This window comes from Ambystoma mexicanum, chromosome 5p (assembly GCF_040938575.1).
Source record: "Ambystoma mexicanum isolate Mex_15411 chromosome 5p, UKY_AmexF1_1, whole genome shotgun sequence".
Classification (NCBI taxonomy): Eukaryota; Metazoa; Chordata; class Amphibia; order Caudata; family Ambystomatidae; genus Ambystoma; species Ambystoma mexicanum.
Window position 1 is genome coordinate 1,349,665,941 of NC_090930.1, and position 15,744 is coordinate 1,349,681,684.

General features: G+C 48.2%; 1 protein-coding gene across 2 annotated transcripts in view; it reads right to left on the bottom strand.

Annotated features, from left to right (window-relative positions):
- The window catches only part of CMBL (carboxymethylenebutenolidase homolog), a 391,570-nt gene that overhangs the window by 63,405 nt on the left and 312,421 nt on the right, over positions 1 to 15,744 (bottom strand). For both annotated transcript variants that reach the window (XM_069613746.1, XM_069613747.1), the window contains one exon: positions 14,630 to 14,721. In XM_069613746.1, coding sequence (XP_069469847.1) covers positions 14,630 to 14,721 — 92 coding nt within the window. The remainder of the gene's footprint in view (positions 1 to 14,629; positions 14,722 to 15,744) is intronic.

A 15,744-nucleotide genomic window follows, 5' to 3' on the forward strand; every position in this document is an offset into this window, starting at 1 on the left:
AGTCCAGTTTCCATTGGTCAGGTCTATTGCAGTGAATACCTGTGACCCCTGGATCTGGGCCAGCCCTTGGTAAATGTAGGGAAGAGGCCATCAGGAAGTATGGACCCGTTTGTTGAGCTCCCTAAGGTCGGCGCAGAGTCTCCACTGGCCGTTTGGCTTCAACATTCCCAGCACCGGATTATTGAAGGTGCTGTGGACTGGACGGATTATTCCCCGGGACTCAAGGTTCTTAATTTTTTCAGTAAGGGACTCCATGGATGCGAGAGGCAAGCGATATTGCTTCACAAACACTGGAGTCATGCCAGGGTCCGTGGGAATTGTTGTGTGGATTTCGGTGCAACCACAGTCATATGAGTCTACCGCAAAGAGATCATGAAAATCCAAGAAAACTTGTTTCAACTTTTGCTTCTGTTCCAGAGTCACACAGGCATCAGCTAGGTTGACTCTCTCTTCCACCATCTGCCTGAAGCCTGGAAAGACTTCTGGTTTTGCTATCTCCGCGGCCTCCTCCAGCTGGGTGGAGAAGTCCCTGGTCAGAGTGCCGATTTTGACTGGAGGCTTCAGGTGGGAAAGGCAGCCCTCATGGACCTAGAAAATCACCTCATCCCTTCTGAAGTCACAAGTCACATCTTCCTTACCATAAGGGCAGGAAGTGTACACTAGGAAGTTCCCCCCATGTCGGATAATGATCCTGTCTGGTGTTGAGTTGTCATCCCTGTCACTGTCAAAACAGTCCTTGGGGATTGGTCCTAACAGTTAATTTCCTAAATCAATGGAGAAATGTCGGTCATCAACCGCCATTCCAATAATGGTGCCTGCGGCTAGAGTAATACTCTTTAAGTCGCTGTTATCCACCTGTATTGGAATGGTGTCATATTCTATGTTCACTAATGGTGTTTGGTTTACCCCCAACCTTTGCTGTTGGAGAGAAGCATTTAGATTAATATAAGCATCAGGGTTTTTCAATTTTTGTCCTCTTTTAACTTTCACTTCCAGGGAGAATTGTCGGGTCCTTTCTGGGATGGTGACTTCCTCTCCAATCTGAATTTCAACTGCATAAGGCAGCAATTGAGCTGACCCAAATGCTTTTTCTGGATCTTCAAAGCCCATGGGATTATCCTCTAATCGGGACCAAGCTTTGAGGTTTATTAGGTCCAAACTAATGACAAAGCGATTGAGGATGTCACTGCCTAAGTAAAAGGCGGCAGTGACGTTCCCGCACGACCCAACAATTATGGACTATGCTCTTGTTGCCAATGGAGATTTTGAGCATACACCTGCTTGGCAGGAGATGTTTGGAATTGGGTGTTTCCAGATCCATTTCCCATTTGTCTATCAGTTTGAATGTGGGAATGGCTGGATCTTTTGGGAGGTGGTGGAACATGGCTTTGCTGATTAAGCTCTTAGCGTTGTTCACACACACTCGGGCGAGAACAGAGTCCTTCCCATCATTTAACTGAACAGGGATGAACAACTGCTCTCCAATTTGCTGAATATCAGCCAGGCTCTGAGCTGATGTCACATCTTTCTGGACTATTGGAGTGGGAATGTCTGATTGTGGATTAGTAAAGAATTTCAGAGTGTTTCCTTCCAGTGTGGAATACCACCTTAAACTGGAAGGAAGGTTGATTTTCAGAAATAGAGAGGGCCCCCCTTCACCAGTCTGTTGTCCTACTGCTATTACTGTCACATCTGGAATTTGGTTGTTCTGGAAGTGAAATTCTACTTGGTCAGATTTTTGTTCAACCATGTGGCAGGTGCCGTTTAAAATAACATGGTTGACGTTCTGTTTTAATTGTATTGGTCGGCTAATCTGGGTCCAGAGGACCTTGTTTACGTAATCTATTAGAGGTGACAACCTTCTCAGGAGGTCATTCCCTAGTAAACAAGGGGTGCCCTATGGAGTCACTACTATGACCGGGTGTTTCACCTTGTTTCGCCCAATTTTGATGTCCAAATCTGCAGTCCCCTCGACGGGAATTTCCTTCCCGTCAAAGTTCTGAAGTTGTCCAGGAAGAGAGGTGAGAGGAATACGGTAATTCCCCCCCTTCCTGCATTTAGTTCATCAAAGGCCCTTTTGGACAAAAGGGTAGCTTGGGATCCAGTGTCCACCAGTGCCAAAATTGTACCCTGCCCCTGCACTTGTACCGGGGCATAGTATCTTCCCTCCTTCTCCTCAAGGGGGCACAGATAATGCACATTTTTGGACAACTGGTGGGCTAATTTTTTAGTTTTAGACATTGCGAGAGTAGAGATCTGGGCAGAATTCTGTGGAGAGTCATGGGAATCTGCAAGAAAAAGTTGGCAACTGGAAATCAGAGCCGTTGTGGGTTCCCCTGGTTCCGGTTCTGGGCCACCCCCCCACCCTTTTTGGAGGCAGTCACCAGAATGGGTTTGAACCAGGGGATTTGCATGCTGTTGGTTCTGGGATGAGATGATGGGCGGCGCTAGCTCAGTCCCCACATCTACCCTGTCTGGATTTGGATCCCTTGGGAGCCATTTTTCTTTGGGAGGAGTTCTCCCATCTCTGAAGGAGAAGATCCTTTTCCCAGGATTCTCTGAGGATCCCTCTCCCTCAAATTGGAAGATCTGTACCTCCTCCACAAAATGGTTCTGTTTGGGTCCTTTGTTTCTCCTACCTCCTCTCTGCTCCTTGGGTGGCAGACTTTCAGGGGTAGGAGATTTTGTTTCCGGTTCCTGGGTTTCCAGGGGCTGTTTACAAGTGTGGAAGGAAGTTTCCTCCAAGGCTTTACACCCCCCTTCCCCTTGTGCCTCCTCCCTGGGAACCGGTGGGTTATCGGGGTGCTGCCCCCGTCATTGTTCTCGAGCACCAGGCCCAGAGTTTGGGGCATTGTGCGCCGGCATGCTCATCTGAGGGTTCTGTTGAGCCCTCAGCATGTGACCCAGATCCTGTGCAAAATTTTGGACCTGGCGCTCTAACTGTGAAACCCGCTCAGGCTGATACGGGGTTCTATTTTCTCCCCTGGGCTGATCCCGGGAAGGGTAGCTATCCCTTCTCTGGTAGTACCCCGGGTTGGGAAGATTTGGGTACCCCTCCACCCTTGGCCTCCCCTCTCCCGGATTAGGTGGTCTGGGCTCAGGGAATTGGGGAAAGAAGGATGGATGATTTTGGGGCTGGAAATTGGGTGGATACCTGGGAAAAAAGTTCTGCCCAGGGTTTGGTGAATTTCTGCCCTCCTGGGGGAAGTTAGGAGGGAAGTTCCCTGGGTTGGGTGCCTGGTTGGATCCCCCCCCTTGGGCTGGAGGAGTCCACACATAACCCAGGATGGGTCGGTTTCCCTTGTAGCAGGGACTTACATAGCCAGGGGAGCGAGGGACCCCATTTGTGGGACTACCTCCTTGACTCCCTGTCTGTGACTGGCCCGAGGGCCTTCTGGGCTGACAATTATTCGGTGCAGGTAGGTTTTTAGGCTCCCCCATCTCCAAATATAAAATGGGGGCAACCTTTACCTCTGCCACCTTGGCAGCAGCAGGGGTGCTGGTCGGTGTGGGGCTTTTCTGGGCGTTATTTTTATTTGCTATGGGCTTCTGCACCTCATAGAGCCGGGTAGCCTGTTCAATGACCCAGTCTAGTGACCTTTTCTCGTGAAAATCTCTCACTAGCTGGGTCATTATGTATTTGAGTAAGGCATGGAAAAACGTATTTACAAACTTCTGGTAGTCTGCGCAAAGGCACGCTTCAATTCCTGCACAAATTTTTGTGGGGCCTGATCCTCCCCACATTGCAAATTGTAGGCTGCCTTGCGAGCCTCTTGGGGATTCCGGTAAACAGAAAAATGTTTCAAGATGGCCGCCCTATATGTGGACCATCTTGAATGGTTTTGGTCCTCCAGCCCTGCAAAGAAACTGGAGTATTCTGGGGAGAATGTCCATTTTACATATTAAATGCAGCTACTGCTGTCCTTAAAATGGAAAGTCTCCATCATATGCTCGTAAAGCTCCAAGTGTTCCCAAACAGAATACTTGGCGTTCTTGTGATAAGGGGTGATGACACTCCTTATTGCCTTAATCTGTTTTAATGGGTCATTAAGCAAGGCCCTTTTTGCCTTATTGGCCTTTTTGGTTTCGGGTAACCCTGGTCCATTTATCCTCTGACTCAGAAGCACTGCTCCCAGAGGTGCCCGTCTGATCTTCCAGGTTTTCCCGGATTCTGCGAGCCTGGGAATGGCTGGCAGAATGTGGGGACCTGGTCTCCTGTGTCCTGTGACGCTCAGAGGAGTCTTCAGATCCCTCCTTGCTGCCAGGATTTGATGGGTACGCCCCCCCCCCCCAATGACCTAACTGGGCAGAGGTTTTCAGGATGCCCTTAGTGGGCCTACTCTCCTGGGGTTCCCCACTAAATTGCACTGTACTTAGGTGCCCATACCCGGATGTCTGCCCATCCATTCCTGGGTGGTACTGGCCTATGAGCCCCATACTTTTGGCTGGATAGTAATCTGCCATCCCTGTGGCCCTGTGCTCAAGTGCGCCAGGGGACATGGGGGTGGCAGAGTCCAGGGACTGGGAGAGGTGAAGGCCTCTGGTACTAGGGCTCCTGAGGTTATGCTCAGGTGTTTCCCTTTCCCAGCGAACCTCATCTCTATCAACCCCTGCTCCCTGTTGCCATGCAAGAGCTTGTGCTTTTAGTTCCTCAGTCAAAGCCTTACTAGACTCTATCAGTCTCTCCTGCATGGCTATCTGTTGCTGGAGCCTATCATTGTGCTGACAGAGAGCCTCATTTTCTCTCTGTGCCTCCTGGTTGGTCCTGGAATACTGGGCCAGTCTTTGCTACAGGAGGGTTCCCTCCCGAGTCCCATCACTACTGGCCTGTTCCTTTCTTGCCAGAGCATCTTCCACCCTCCTGGTGTGCTCTAACAAGTTCTGATGCTCTTTTTGGAGATCACCCAGTCCCTGGAGGGCCAAGTGATTTTCTTCAATTTTTCCTTTTAATTGGCAGACTTCCTGGCCTAAGGTGTCCCTTTCCTGACTAAGAGCCTGCATCCGTGCCGCCAGGTCGTCCCTCTGCCTTTTAAGGGCACCAGCTTTCTGGCACTCTTCCTCAAATTCTGTCTGAGTATTAGGTCTTTCAGAATCAGTTTGTTGTTCTCTACCTTCTCCCTATCTAGGTGGCTTTTCAGGGTGACTACCTGCTCTGCGCATGCCCTATTGAAGTCCAGTTGTTGCTCCAGCTTTTTCTGTCTCCAGTAGGGCGTCCAAACCTTCTTGGTACTCCTTCTGCAAGGCCAGAAATCTGGTATCCTGGTCAGACTTTTCCTGTTGCAGGATACCCATTTCCTCTTTATTTTAATGATATACTGCCTACTATCATTTTCTGACTCCTGGCTCCTCTGCAGCCTCTGCATATATATTGTTTAACTTTTCCAATAAATCTTTTAATTTGCAAAACAAACCTACTTCTTGGCTCAGTGAGGTCAGGGGGATTCAAAGAGAGGGGCATTATACTAGGGTTTATCATCCAGATCTATAAACTTGTCATAAAAATACATAAATAAGGGCTTCCCTTGGGCATCCCAGACTAGGCATTGACTCAGTTGGAGTGCTGAATTGAAGTCACTTCACACGACTAATGAAACCAATAGGGTGTTCCTTACCCTTCTCATCTACTTGTGATAGCACAGCTCCTATCCCAGTGTCAGAGGCATCTGTCTGCACAATAAAATATCTTTGGTAATCAGGGGCCCTGAGAACAGGGGCCTGGCACAAGGAGTCTTTTAAGCCATTGAAGGCCTTCTCACACTCGTCGGTCCAAGTTACCTTCTTGGGTTTCTTCAGAGTGGTGAGAGCAGTCAGAGGGGCAGCTACAGTTCCATAGTCTGCCATGAAGTTGCGGTAATACTTCGTGAGTCCAAAGAAGGCTCTCACTTGGGTCTGTGTAGTGGGGGTAGGCCAGTCTTGTACTGCTTGTACTTTACTGGGTAGAGGCTGTATCCTCCCTCCACCTACTTCATGTCCAAGGTAAACCATGGAGCCTTGTCCAATCTGGCATTTACTAGCCTTTATGGTCAAGTGTGCTTTCTGAAGAGCCTGTAGCACAATCCCGAGGTGTTTCACATGGTCTTCCCAGGTGGCGTTGAAAACTGCGATATCATCCAGATATGCAAGACAGAATTCATCCAACCCATTTAGCGCATGATTCACAAGCCTCTGAAAAGTGGCAGGTGCATTCTTCAACCCAAAAGGCATTACCCTGAACTGGTAAAGACCGTCTGGAGTTGAGAATGCTGTCTTCTCCTTGGCATGTTCTGCTAGGGCTATTTTCCAACAGCCTGCAGTGAGGTCAAACGTGTTGAGATACTTGGAGGCACCCAAGGTATCCACCAGCTCATCTGTTTGAGGCAAGGGGTGTGCATCTGTCTTGGTGACAGCATTCAGAGCCCTGTAATCCACGCAGAACCTCAATTCAGAAGTACCTACCTTTGGAACCAAAACCACAGGGCTGGACCAAGGACTACTAGAGGGTTCAATCACCCCAAGATCTAACATTTTGTTGACCTCTGTCTTAATGTAAGACCGTACTTTGTCTGACATTCTGTATCCTCTACTTTTGGTAGGTACGCTGTCTCCTGTGTCTATGTTATGTTTGCACCAAGGTGTCAAACCAGGGGACTGCGAAAACAGGGGGGAAAATTGCCTAAGCAAACTTTTCACCTCAGCCTGCTGATCAGAAGTCAGGTTAGGGGCCACTCGGACACCCTCAAAGGAGCTGTCTGAAGGACCGCTTTGGAACAGGTCGGGGAGAGGTTCCGACTCCTCTTCCTCATCATCTGAAGCCAGTAGCAGTGCTGCGATTTCGACTCTTGGGGCGAAAGCCTTCAGCCTATTTACATGGAACACTTTTGGAGCCTGTCCAGGCCTTCCAAGATCCACTAAATAGTCGACCTCACCCAGGGGCTCCACCACTGTGTAAGGGCCTGACCATTTATCCTGTAAAGCTCTAGGCCTTATGGGATTCATGATCAGGACTTGCTGAGCAGGTGTGAAGTTGATGGGGGAAGCTTTCTGGTCATAGCAATGTTTCACCAGGGCTTGTCCTGCCTTCAACTTGCCACTAGCCAGACCCATCAGGAGTACCATCCATTTTCTGAGCCCTAACACATAGTCTACTACGTTGGTAGTAATAGGGGGAGTGGGCATCTCCCATCCCTCCTTGACTATGGCTAAGGGTCCCCGCACAGGGGGACCAAACAGAAGTTCGAAGGGGCAGAAGCCAATACCCTCCTGTGGTACCTCTCGGTAGGCAAACAGTAAGCATGGTAAAAGAAGATCCCATTTTCTTCTTTGGGGTTCTTCCAGAGCCCCAATCATACTCTTTAACGTTCTGTTGAACCGTTCCACCAGACCGTTGGTCTGGGGGTGGAATGCGGAAGAGAACTTGTAGGTGACCCCACATTCTTTCCACATAGCCTGCATATACTTCGACATAAAGTTGCTGCCTTGGTCAGACACAACTTCTTTAGGGAATCCAACCCTAGTAAAGATGCCATAACGCTTTTGCAACTGACCTGGCAGTTACAGTTTTTAATGGGATGCACTCAGGATACCTGGTAGCATGGTCGACCAGCACCAGGATAAACCTATTGCCTGAGGATGTTTGCGGGTCAAGGGGACCAACAATGTCGATCCCTACCCTTTCGAATGGTATTCCCACAACTGGGAGTGGTGCCAATGGAGCTTGGATTGTTGAGCCACTCTTACCAGATAACTGGCAGGAGGCACAACTCCTGCAGTGACTTTCTACTTGCACCCCCATTTTAGGCCAGTAGAAGTGCATGGATAACCTTTGCTTGGTCCTCTTAATACCAAGGTGATCAGCAAGGGGCACTTCATGCGCCAACTGCAGGAGGAAGGGTCTTACAGCAAGGGGAACCACCAACCTCCTATGGTCTCCTTCTGTAGACTCTGTGGGCTCACTACACAGGAGTCCACCTTCCCAATAAATCCAATGCTTCCCAAGAGGTTCACCCTCAAGCTGGGAGCAGGCCTGTCTCCTTAGGCCTTCCAGAGATGGGCACTCACGTTGAAATTTACTGAATTGTTCCCTGTCAGGACCACCTTCTAATAGCAAGTTGTTTAGTTCAGGATGGTCATTGGGGTCAAATACTTCAGGTATCACCGCCTCCTCGTCAGGTCCGGGCGATTGACCAACTTCCTCCACCGCAGTGGTAGGTGAGTTCGGGGGAATATTTTCTTTTCCTCGTTTTGGTTTTCTGACTCCTTTAGCCTTGGGTTTCCCCTTTGGCTGGGCAGCTCACTGATCTTGGTCAGTGCTGCCCTTGTTTGAGACCTTGTGCAGGGTCTGTCGGCAGTGTCTCCCACGAGCCCTAACGCTCGGAGATCGTTGCCCAACAAGACCTTTCCTGGGACGCTTCTCTAAATGCTCACTGGAATCCTGACTGCTGTACCATTGATAGTCAGATTTACAAGTATTACTAGGAACATGAGAGGTGGGCCGTCAGCCAACTTAGTGGGCATCAGAGTAGCTCTGGCAACTTCCTCTGAGTCTACCAAGGTAGAATCCACTACAGTTCGACTGCACCCACTATCCCTAAGAGCTGGAGTATCTACTCCATTGATCAGCACATTGTCTATAAAGTAGTGCTTGGTGTTATCTGGAATCCTAGCATAAGCCTCTGCGACTTTAGGCTCCCAGGAACCCAGGGAAACTAAAACTACCTCAGCTTCTTTCCCACTGGGGAAGGAGTCTGAGGAGAAGGATGCTCCGGTAATCTCTTCTTCCTCGTAGGAGGAGAAGGCCAGATTAGCAGAGTGGACCCCCAAGGTTTTGACCTTACACCTGGGATCCCCCTTCACGTGGTCAGTTGCTCAACAAGACCCATTGGGTCTGTATACATAGGGAGGCTTATTATAACCAGAGTTCTGTTTCGGAGGCTGGCCTCCACTACCCTGTAAGTTCTCTTGTGTCTTATCCTTATTTTTCTTTGTGTGGCCCTTTTGGGAAGAAGATTTATCAGTTTCCCCACCCTCCTTATCTTTGAACTTTTTCCCTTCCTCCTGCTTACCAGGCTGAGTCTTGTCCTTATGGGACACTCGATGTGACACCCATAAATCTGCTGCAATGGCAAGCTTCTTAGGATCTATCTCCTTTGAATCTGCCAAATGCTGCTTAAGCTCAGGGGAAGAAGATGCAAAAATATGTTCCAGCATGACAAGACTTATCATACCTTCAAAGGTAGAAACCTTATAACCTTCGACCCAGCCAGTCAAGTTTTTTAAGGATTCGGTTACATAAGATACCCAAGTACCACCTTCTTTTTTCTTATACTCTCGGAATCGTTTTAAATATTGGGCAGGATTCTTTCCAAACTGTAAAATGAGAGTTTGCTTCAACATTGCAAAATCTGCTCGCTCAGCCTTCGACATTTCCATAATGGCACTGCAGCCAGAATGGGGCAGTCTGCTGAGTAACCAGGCAATTTTATCAGCATTGTCAACTTGTTGAACTTCACATGCATACTCAAATGTATTCAGCCAGTCCATAATGTCATTATTTTCCTCATACATACTGAGCAGATCTTTTGTAAACCGTGGATGAGAGGAGGCCCCAGACCCGTGTCCAGGACCCTTGGATCCATTGGCAACTTGAAGCTTGGCCAGTTCCAACTGGTGATCCCTGTCTTTCTGTTTTTCTGCCTGTTCGATTTTTAGTTTGGCCATATTGAAATCAATCTCCTTCTGCCTAAACAGCAGTTCTTGCTTCTTGAATTCAAGTATGGCCTCTCCATCAGCACTGGCAGAGGAAACATTGGACATTTCATCCTCCCTGTCCTCATGGTCGTGGTGGACCAGTGCAGCGGCAGACCTGTTAGTTCTACCAGTGAGAGCAGCCCCACCTCCTTCTGCACTGTCCTCGGAAGCTATAGCGCCAAGCTGAGCTTCTTGCCAAGCCATGATTCTTTGGATCATTTCCATTGTTGTGCCTTGCGAGGAGACACCTCTTTCAGCACACATCTTTTTCAATGTTTCGGATTTAGAAGCATTTAATGTTAACAAAGTACCTGTTTCCATACTGTTTCGATAGGACTATGGCCTTTAAAGAGTTATACTACGACAATTCACTACGTGTCCTGTTAGGAATAACTTGAAATGCCTTCGCTCGTACGCAACACTGGATACCTTCAGTCGTATCCCACCGTTGTACACCAATTTGTTAAGATGGATTTCTGAACTCCGTCCTGGAGGGGCAGAGGTTCAGAAGGCCAGCCTAGTTTCTTGGGACAGGGTAACCTCTGGAAAAGCCAGACCAATCAGGGTAGCGATGGTGGCGGTAAAGACTAGGTCTCAAGAGGGGTGAGGGTGACTGAAAGCCCGCAATGAGCACACAAAGCAAGGATGCTTACAAATTACTCCAGACAGGTGTTATATTAAAAATATATATATAAAGCCATTGTAACATCGACCATAGTAAAGAATCACGGTAAAACTCCAATAAACCAACACATCACAAGCAATACAATATATATACAAGACAAAGGGGTCTAAGGAATTAGAAGCACGAAATATGCAGACCACCTAGATGGGGAGGAAAACAGGCAGTGCAAGTAATCGTTAGACCGAGTTCGACATCAGAGGCCACCTAACTAGAAGGAAATCCAAGCCCTACGAAGAGTGGACCCTTGTGCTCAAAAGTACCTGCACGCGGGTGCTAACAGGCAAAGGGGAGTCTCTTCAGGGAAATCAGGCAGTTCAGAGAGGTGAACAAAACGATGATGAACAGTTCCCCGCTACTCAAGCACGGCCTCCACTTGTGGGCAGAAGCAGGGTGCAAGTGCGAAAAAGGGTTACTGTTTACGAAAGCAATGGAAAGCCACAGGCTCCTGCGGGAGGGCGACCGGTTAGGGTATTGACTACTCACCGGTCCCCGATGCAGGCAGACCCAGGCTTCTCCGGTTCTGTTTCGGTACTGGCAGGTTCAGATGCGATCAGCAGGATGTCTCGACGCCGTGTAGATTCCGCGACAACAGGAGTCAGGGCCGAGGGTGTCCCAAATGCAGCGAACACACACAGATTGTTACCACAGCAGGGCAACTCGGCAACCACGTGTATTCCGGTCCCAAAACAAATGTCTCCCTTCAGACCTGGGAACGCCAAGTGTACAAATTGTGTGAGAGTGCCGAGGACACGGGATTAGCAGTAAGCCAGACGGCAGTGACAGAGCAAGGTTCCTGGGTAGGCTGGTCAGTCCACTGGATGGCCCAGGGATGCTTCCGAAGGCTTACGTACAGGATTTGGTGAAGATGCTGAGAATAGTTGTTCCCACTATTCTAAAGGGTCGAAGCGCCTTTGCAGACCTTCTCGTTCGATCAGAGGCCGAGTGGTCTCGTAGGACGACAGCAGTGCAGGGTGCCAAATCTTCAGCGGGTCATCAGCGATTCATCGACTCAGCTTCTTAGTTGCAGGATACGTGGCTCCTTATCCTTTGCTCGTGAGAACTCAGGAGATTGACATGGTAGTGGGGTTTTCAGCCTCCTCTTATCCAGAGTTCTTTTTGCGCCAAAACGGAGAGGGCCCAATGGGAGATCCGCTCACAAACACTCACACCATACGTGGACCTATCACGGACCACGGTGGTCCCAGGCATTCAGGACACTCTAGACTCTCTGGCACCCAGGATGTGTATTGGGAACAGACATCCCAGCCCACATCCTCGAGGCACACACAAGGCATGCAGAAGCCTGCGAATGGTTGTGTTTCGCGGGAAAGTGCATGACCAAATAAGGACTGCCCTGGGTCGGCTCGACCTGGGGGAAGGTGAAGGGCCAAGACGGTCAGCGGACAGGACAAAGAACCTCATGGCATGGCCATTTTGGAAGCCAGGACACCCATTTGGCCCAAACGCGGGAAGCGCAGTTAACATGGCAAAAAGGGGTTCAAAACACAAAGAAACGATAGCTGCCACCAGTCCCGTCTGTGACACACTTGCACATTTCATGATAAGTCCAGTGAGAGCTTCTAGGGCCTTTGGAATGACTAGAGACCCAAGAGCGCGGTAATGTAAGTTACGGTGCACTCTTGTTTCATGTTGCTCAAAAGCTGCAACATGAGGAAAGGACTAAGGGAAACGAAGCCTCCTGGTACTGACTGTCTTAAGGGCATGTCAGTTTCCCCGTAAGAATTGAGCGAAAGCCCAGAGGAGTGCGGCGGAAGGCTGCGCTTCTCTGGCAAAGTCTAGATCAGGGTGTAAAACAACAGCAAAAAGTTTGGGGGTTGCCACATGGAAGGAAAATTACCTACAATTATGAAATCTTTCCTAACAATAGCCATCTGAAAAGCCTCTCCTGTTTTTTAAGGAGCGCACCTTTTATTCATCGTCGCTGCTGCCAGCTTCATCCCTGTGTGGTGCAGACCCCTCCAGACGTCCTCCTTCACATCGAAGCTCCAGGAACCGTGGGTCTGTAGCAAACCAACAGGAACAACTGCCAGGGCACCAGCTTCTCCTTTGAATAAGGTATTGTGTCCTGCTTGAGGAATTAGGATGAATACCTTTTCTTCATCTCCAAGGCTTGCCCTTGTCTTCCCTCCTTCTTATAACTTTTGCTTCCGAACATTGACAATATCAAAGTACTCTTGGCTACGTTGAATCGTGAACTGTCGGACTGTGTGATCCTTGACAACAGGCAGCCGGTGTCACTTGATCCTGGCTTGGGCCCTTTGACTCTTGAATTCCTGTCTATGAGTGTTCTGTGATTCTGTCTGCCTAACTATAATATTGCCTATGATTTTTGCCTCCAACTCCCTCTGGGTATCTAAGGTGCTAAGTGTGTTTTTGCCCCGGTAGCATTTCTTGTTACGGATACGCGTTTATTTAGTAGATCGAACTGTCAAAAAGTGATCGCAATCGTATTCACGGTAACGTGTCTTGTTTCATAACACTGGTCCATTCAAACACAGGGTACTTACCTTGAGGCATACCTTACAAAGTGAATTGGTTAGTTGTAGTATATTTTACGTGTGGTTTTGAATTTAATAGAAGTGCTGTGTTTATAACAAATTGTTTAAAAAATAAATGTACTTATATTTTTCTACCTGAAACCTTGAGTCAGTAATTGTGCTTGAGTTTGCTTGAGTCACAGTAATTGTGGTTCCTTTGTTTAATCTCTGCTACTGCTCATATACTCTTGAGATAAGCCTGGCTGCTCCGCTACTGCTACCACTTTAACATAGTAGTACAGGCTTGTACCAAAGGTAAAACTTGTATTGCCACCTTTAGTCTTAATTGTGTGTAGTGGTCCCTAAGGACACTGCACAGGATTCTGCCTAACAGTGGTTGCAGAGGATTGCAGTGGTTTGTGGTTTATTTAATGGCCGCCGCTCTCTTTCAGGTTTTCGCGATGCCGGAACTTCCAGCACCAGTGTTTCCACAGCCGCTGATACCGCCATTGCCGTGGCAGATACAGATGTACTGCTGGCCTTTGGCCAGGTGTATCCATCTCCATAGGTGCCACTGTGATGGCGGTGGCACCGGTTCCACACTGTGCTGAGGCGCGGAGCCGCCAACCCTTAATTCTTCCTTGTTTCTGCATCCATGCGGTCACGGAACCGGTGTCACCGATATCACGGTAACACCGGATTCCGGACCAGCAAACTTGTATTGCGAGCCATTAACTTTTGATAACCAAACCTAGAGAGTGGTTATGAACTGTGTTTTGGGACATTGATGAGCTTCATACATAAGGAAAAGAGATCCACATGATTGGGCCAGGCAGAAGCCAAAGACAGAGGCCATTGCTCCGGCCTCCTTCTTTTTTTTGTTATTTTTCTTAGTGGTAGGGCTTGTTAGCTTCTAGGATTTGCAATCAGGGCTATTTATTTTCAAACATTGACACACACCCTTAGTTTTAGTTTCATTAGACAGGGAACTTCCTGCATAGCGGTAGGGCTAGGCAGGCATTTTCCTGTTAAGGGTTTGAATAAAAACCCTTAACATGGCACACAGTAGTCCGAGTCTTTCTTCTGGTTCCGCCACACTGAGCATATTATTTCAGTAACTGGCAAATGACTATCTAATACCGCAAACCAAAGCTATTGGCTTTGGCCTTGCTTGCTTTTACCAGGACATCAGTGCAAGAAGCAGATACAAATCAAGAAGCTGAAGGCACACTTGGTTAAGAATTATTTATTACACCAGTACCCATTTACAGCTGCAATTAAGCCATTAACTCTCTGTAGACTGCTTAGAGGAACACTGGCAGGTGCTAAAGCTTGCTTTTACTTCTTGATAGAGCGAGCTCGAAGAGATCCCAGGGGGATGTGTTTTGGACAAAGGGCAAGGAGTGGGTGGGAATGGCCATAGGAAAAAGCATGGCCATGGGCAGCCAATTGGTGGGTACATAATTAAACAATACCCACAAGCTGTGTGTCCATCCTTATATGTCATCTCCCCACTTCCTGTACTCCAATGCAATGGTTTAAGCTTATAAGAATAGCCCAAACTAAAAATGTGCAAAACCCCAAAATGTAAAGGCCCGTGTTTAGGTTTGAACTCTAAAAATACTGTTAGAAAATAAAAAGCTATAGAAATAAATATCGTACTACAAGGAAAACATTTTCAAATGATGAAATGTGTCAAATGAAGAAACATGCAACTTACTTGCTCAAGAGGAATGACAGTATCATTTTCCGCAAAAATAAACATGGTGGGATTTTTCAAAGCATACCGGTCATCTGACATGCTGATTATTCCTAAAAGGGGGAAACAATCAATGTATAAAATAGAAAACTGCAACCCTATACATTTATATAATATGATGCAGAATTTATAACGTGCCTGTACACAAGGGTTTCTAGGAGTGACAAGACAAGGAGGGGGAAACAAAGGGAGGACAAAATAACGATCTTACTAGGCCTTGTGTCATTCAGATCGTGCAAGTGTGGGAAGGGGAGAAGTGCGGGGGGGGGGAAAGGAGGAAGCACAGTTAACTCATAAGTGCAGACAGAGGGTGGCTCATAAGGGCAGAGAGAATGGACTGTAGGGTTGCCGATACAGACCCTTAAGTGCTGGGGAGCCCAGAGGAAGTGCGAGGGCAACTGGACATGCAGGAGCCTGGATCAGAGTTTAGAAGGTGACCAGTGTGCGGAGCAGTCAGGTGCATCAGCAGGGGAGAGGAAGAGAGAAAGCGAAAGTGAAAAAGAAGGTCTTGAATTGCTTCTGGAACAGAGGTGGTTCTGCTCAAGTTTGAGGGAGGCAGGGAGGCTGTTCCAGAGGGAGGCCCCAACCGAGGAGATAGCTCTGCCCCCAGGAGAAGCATCTGACCCTCAGAGAGTTGGAGGTGGATGAGCGGAGAGCTCAAGAAGGAAGATGTTTTGGAACAGAAAGTTGGAGGTAGAGCGGTCCCAGGCCACAGAAAGCCTTGTAGACGATGCAGAGGGTCTTGAAGTTGATCCTTGCAGCCACCGGGAGCCAGTGAAGAGATTTCAGAGCTGGGGAGATACGATCCCTGGGCTTGAGGCCAAAGACAAGTCTTGCAGCCCTGTTCTGATACATTGTAAAGGTCGAAGAGTAGAGGCAGGAGGATTTAGAAAGAGGCTGTTGCAATGGTCCAGCCTAGAGAGGACCAGAGTTCTGGAGACAGTGAGCTTCTGGGAGAAAGTCAGAAAAGGAAGAATACAACGGAGGAGCTATTAGGCATAGAGAAATAAAATGCATATACTCTGGCATTACGTTTTGCAAGAAATATGTTCCACATCTCAGCCTCTAAACTAAGG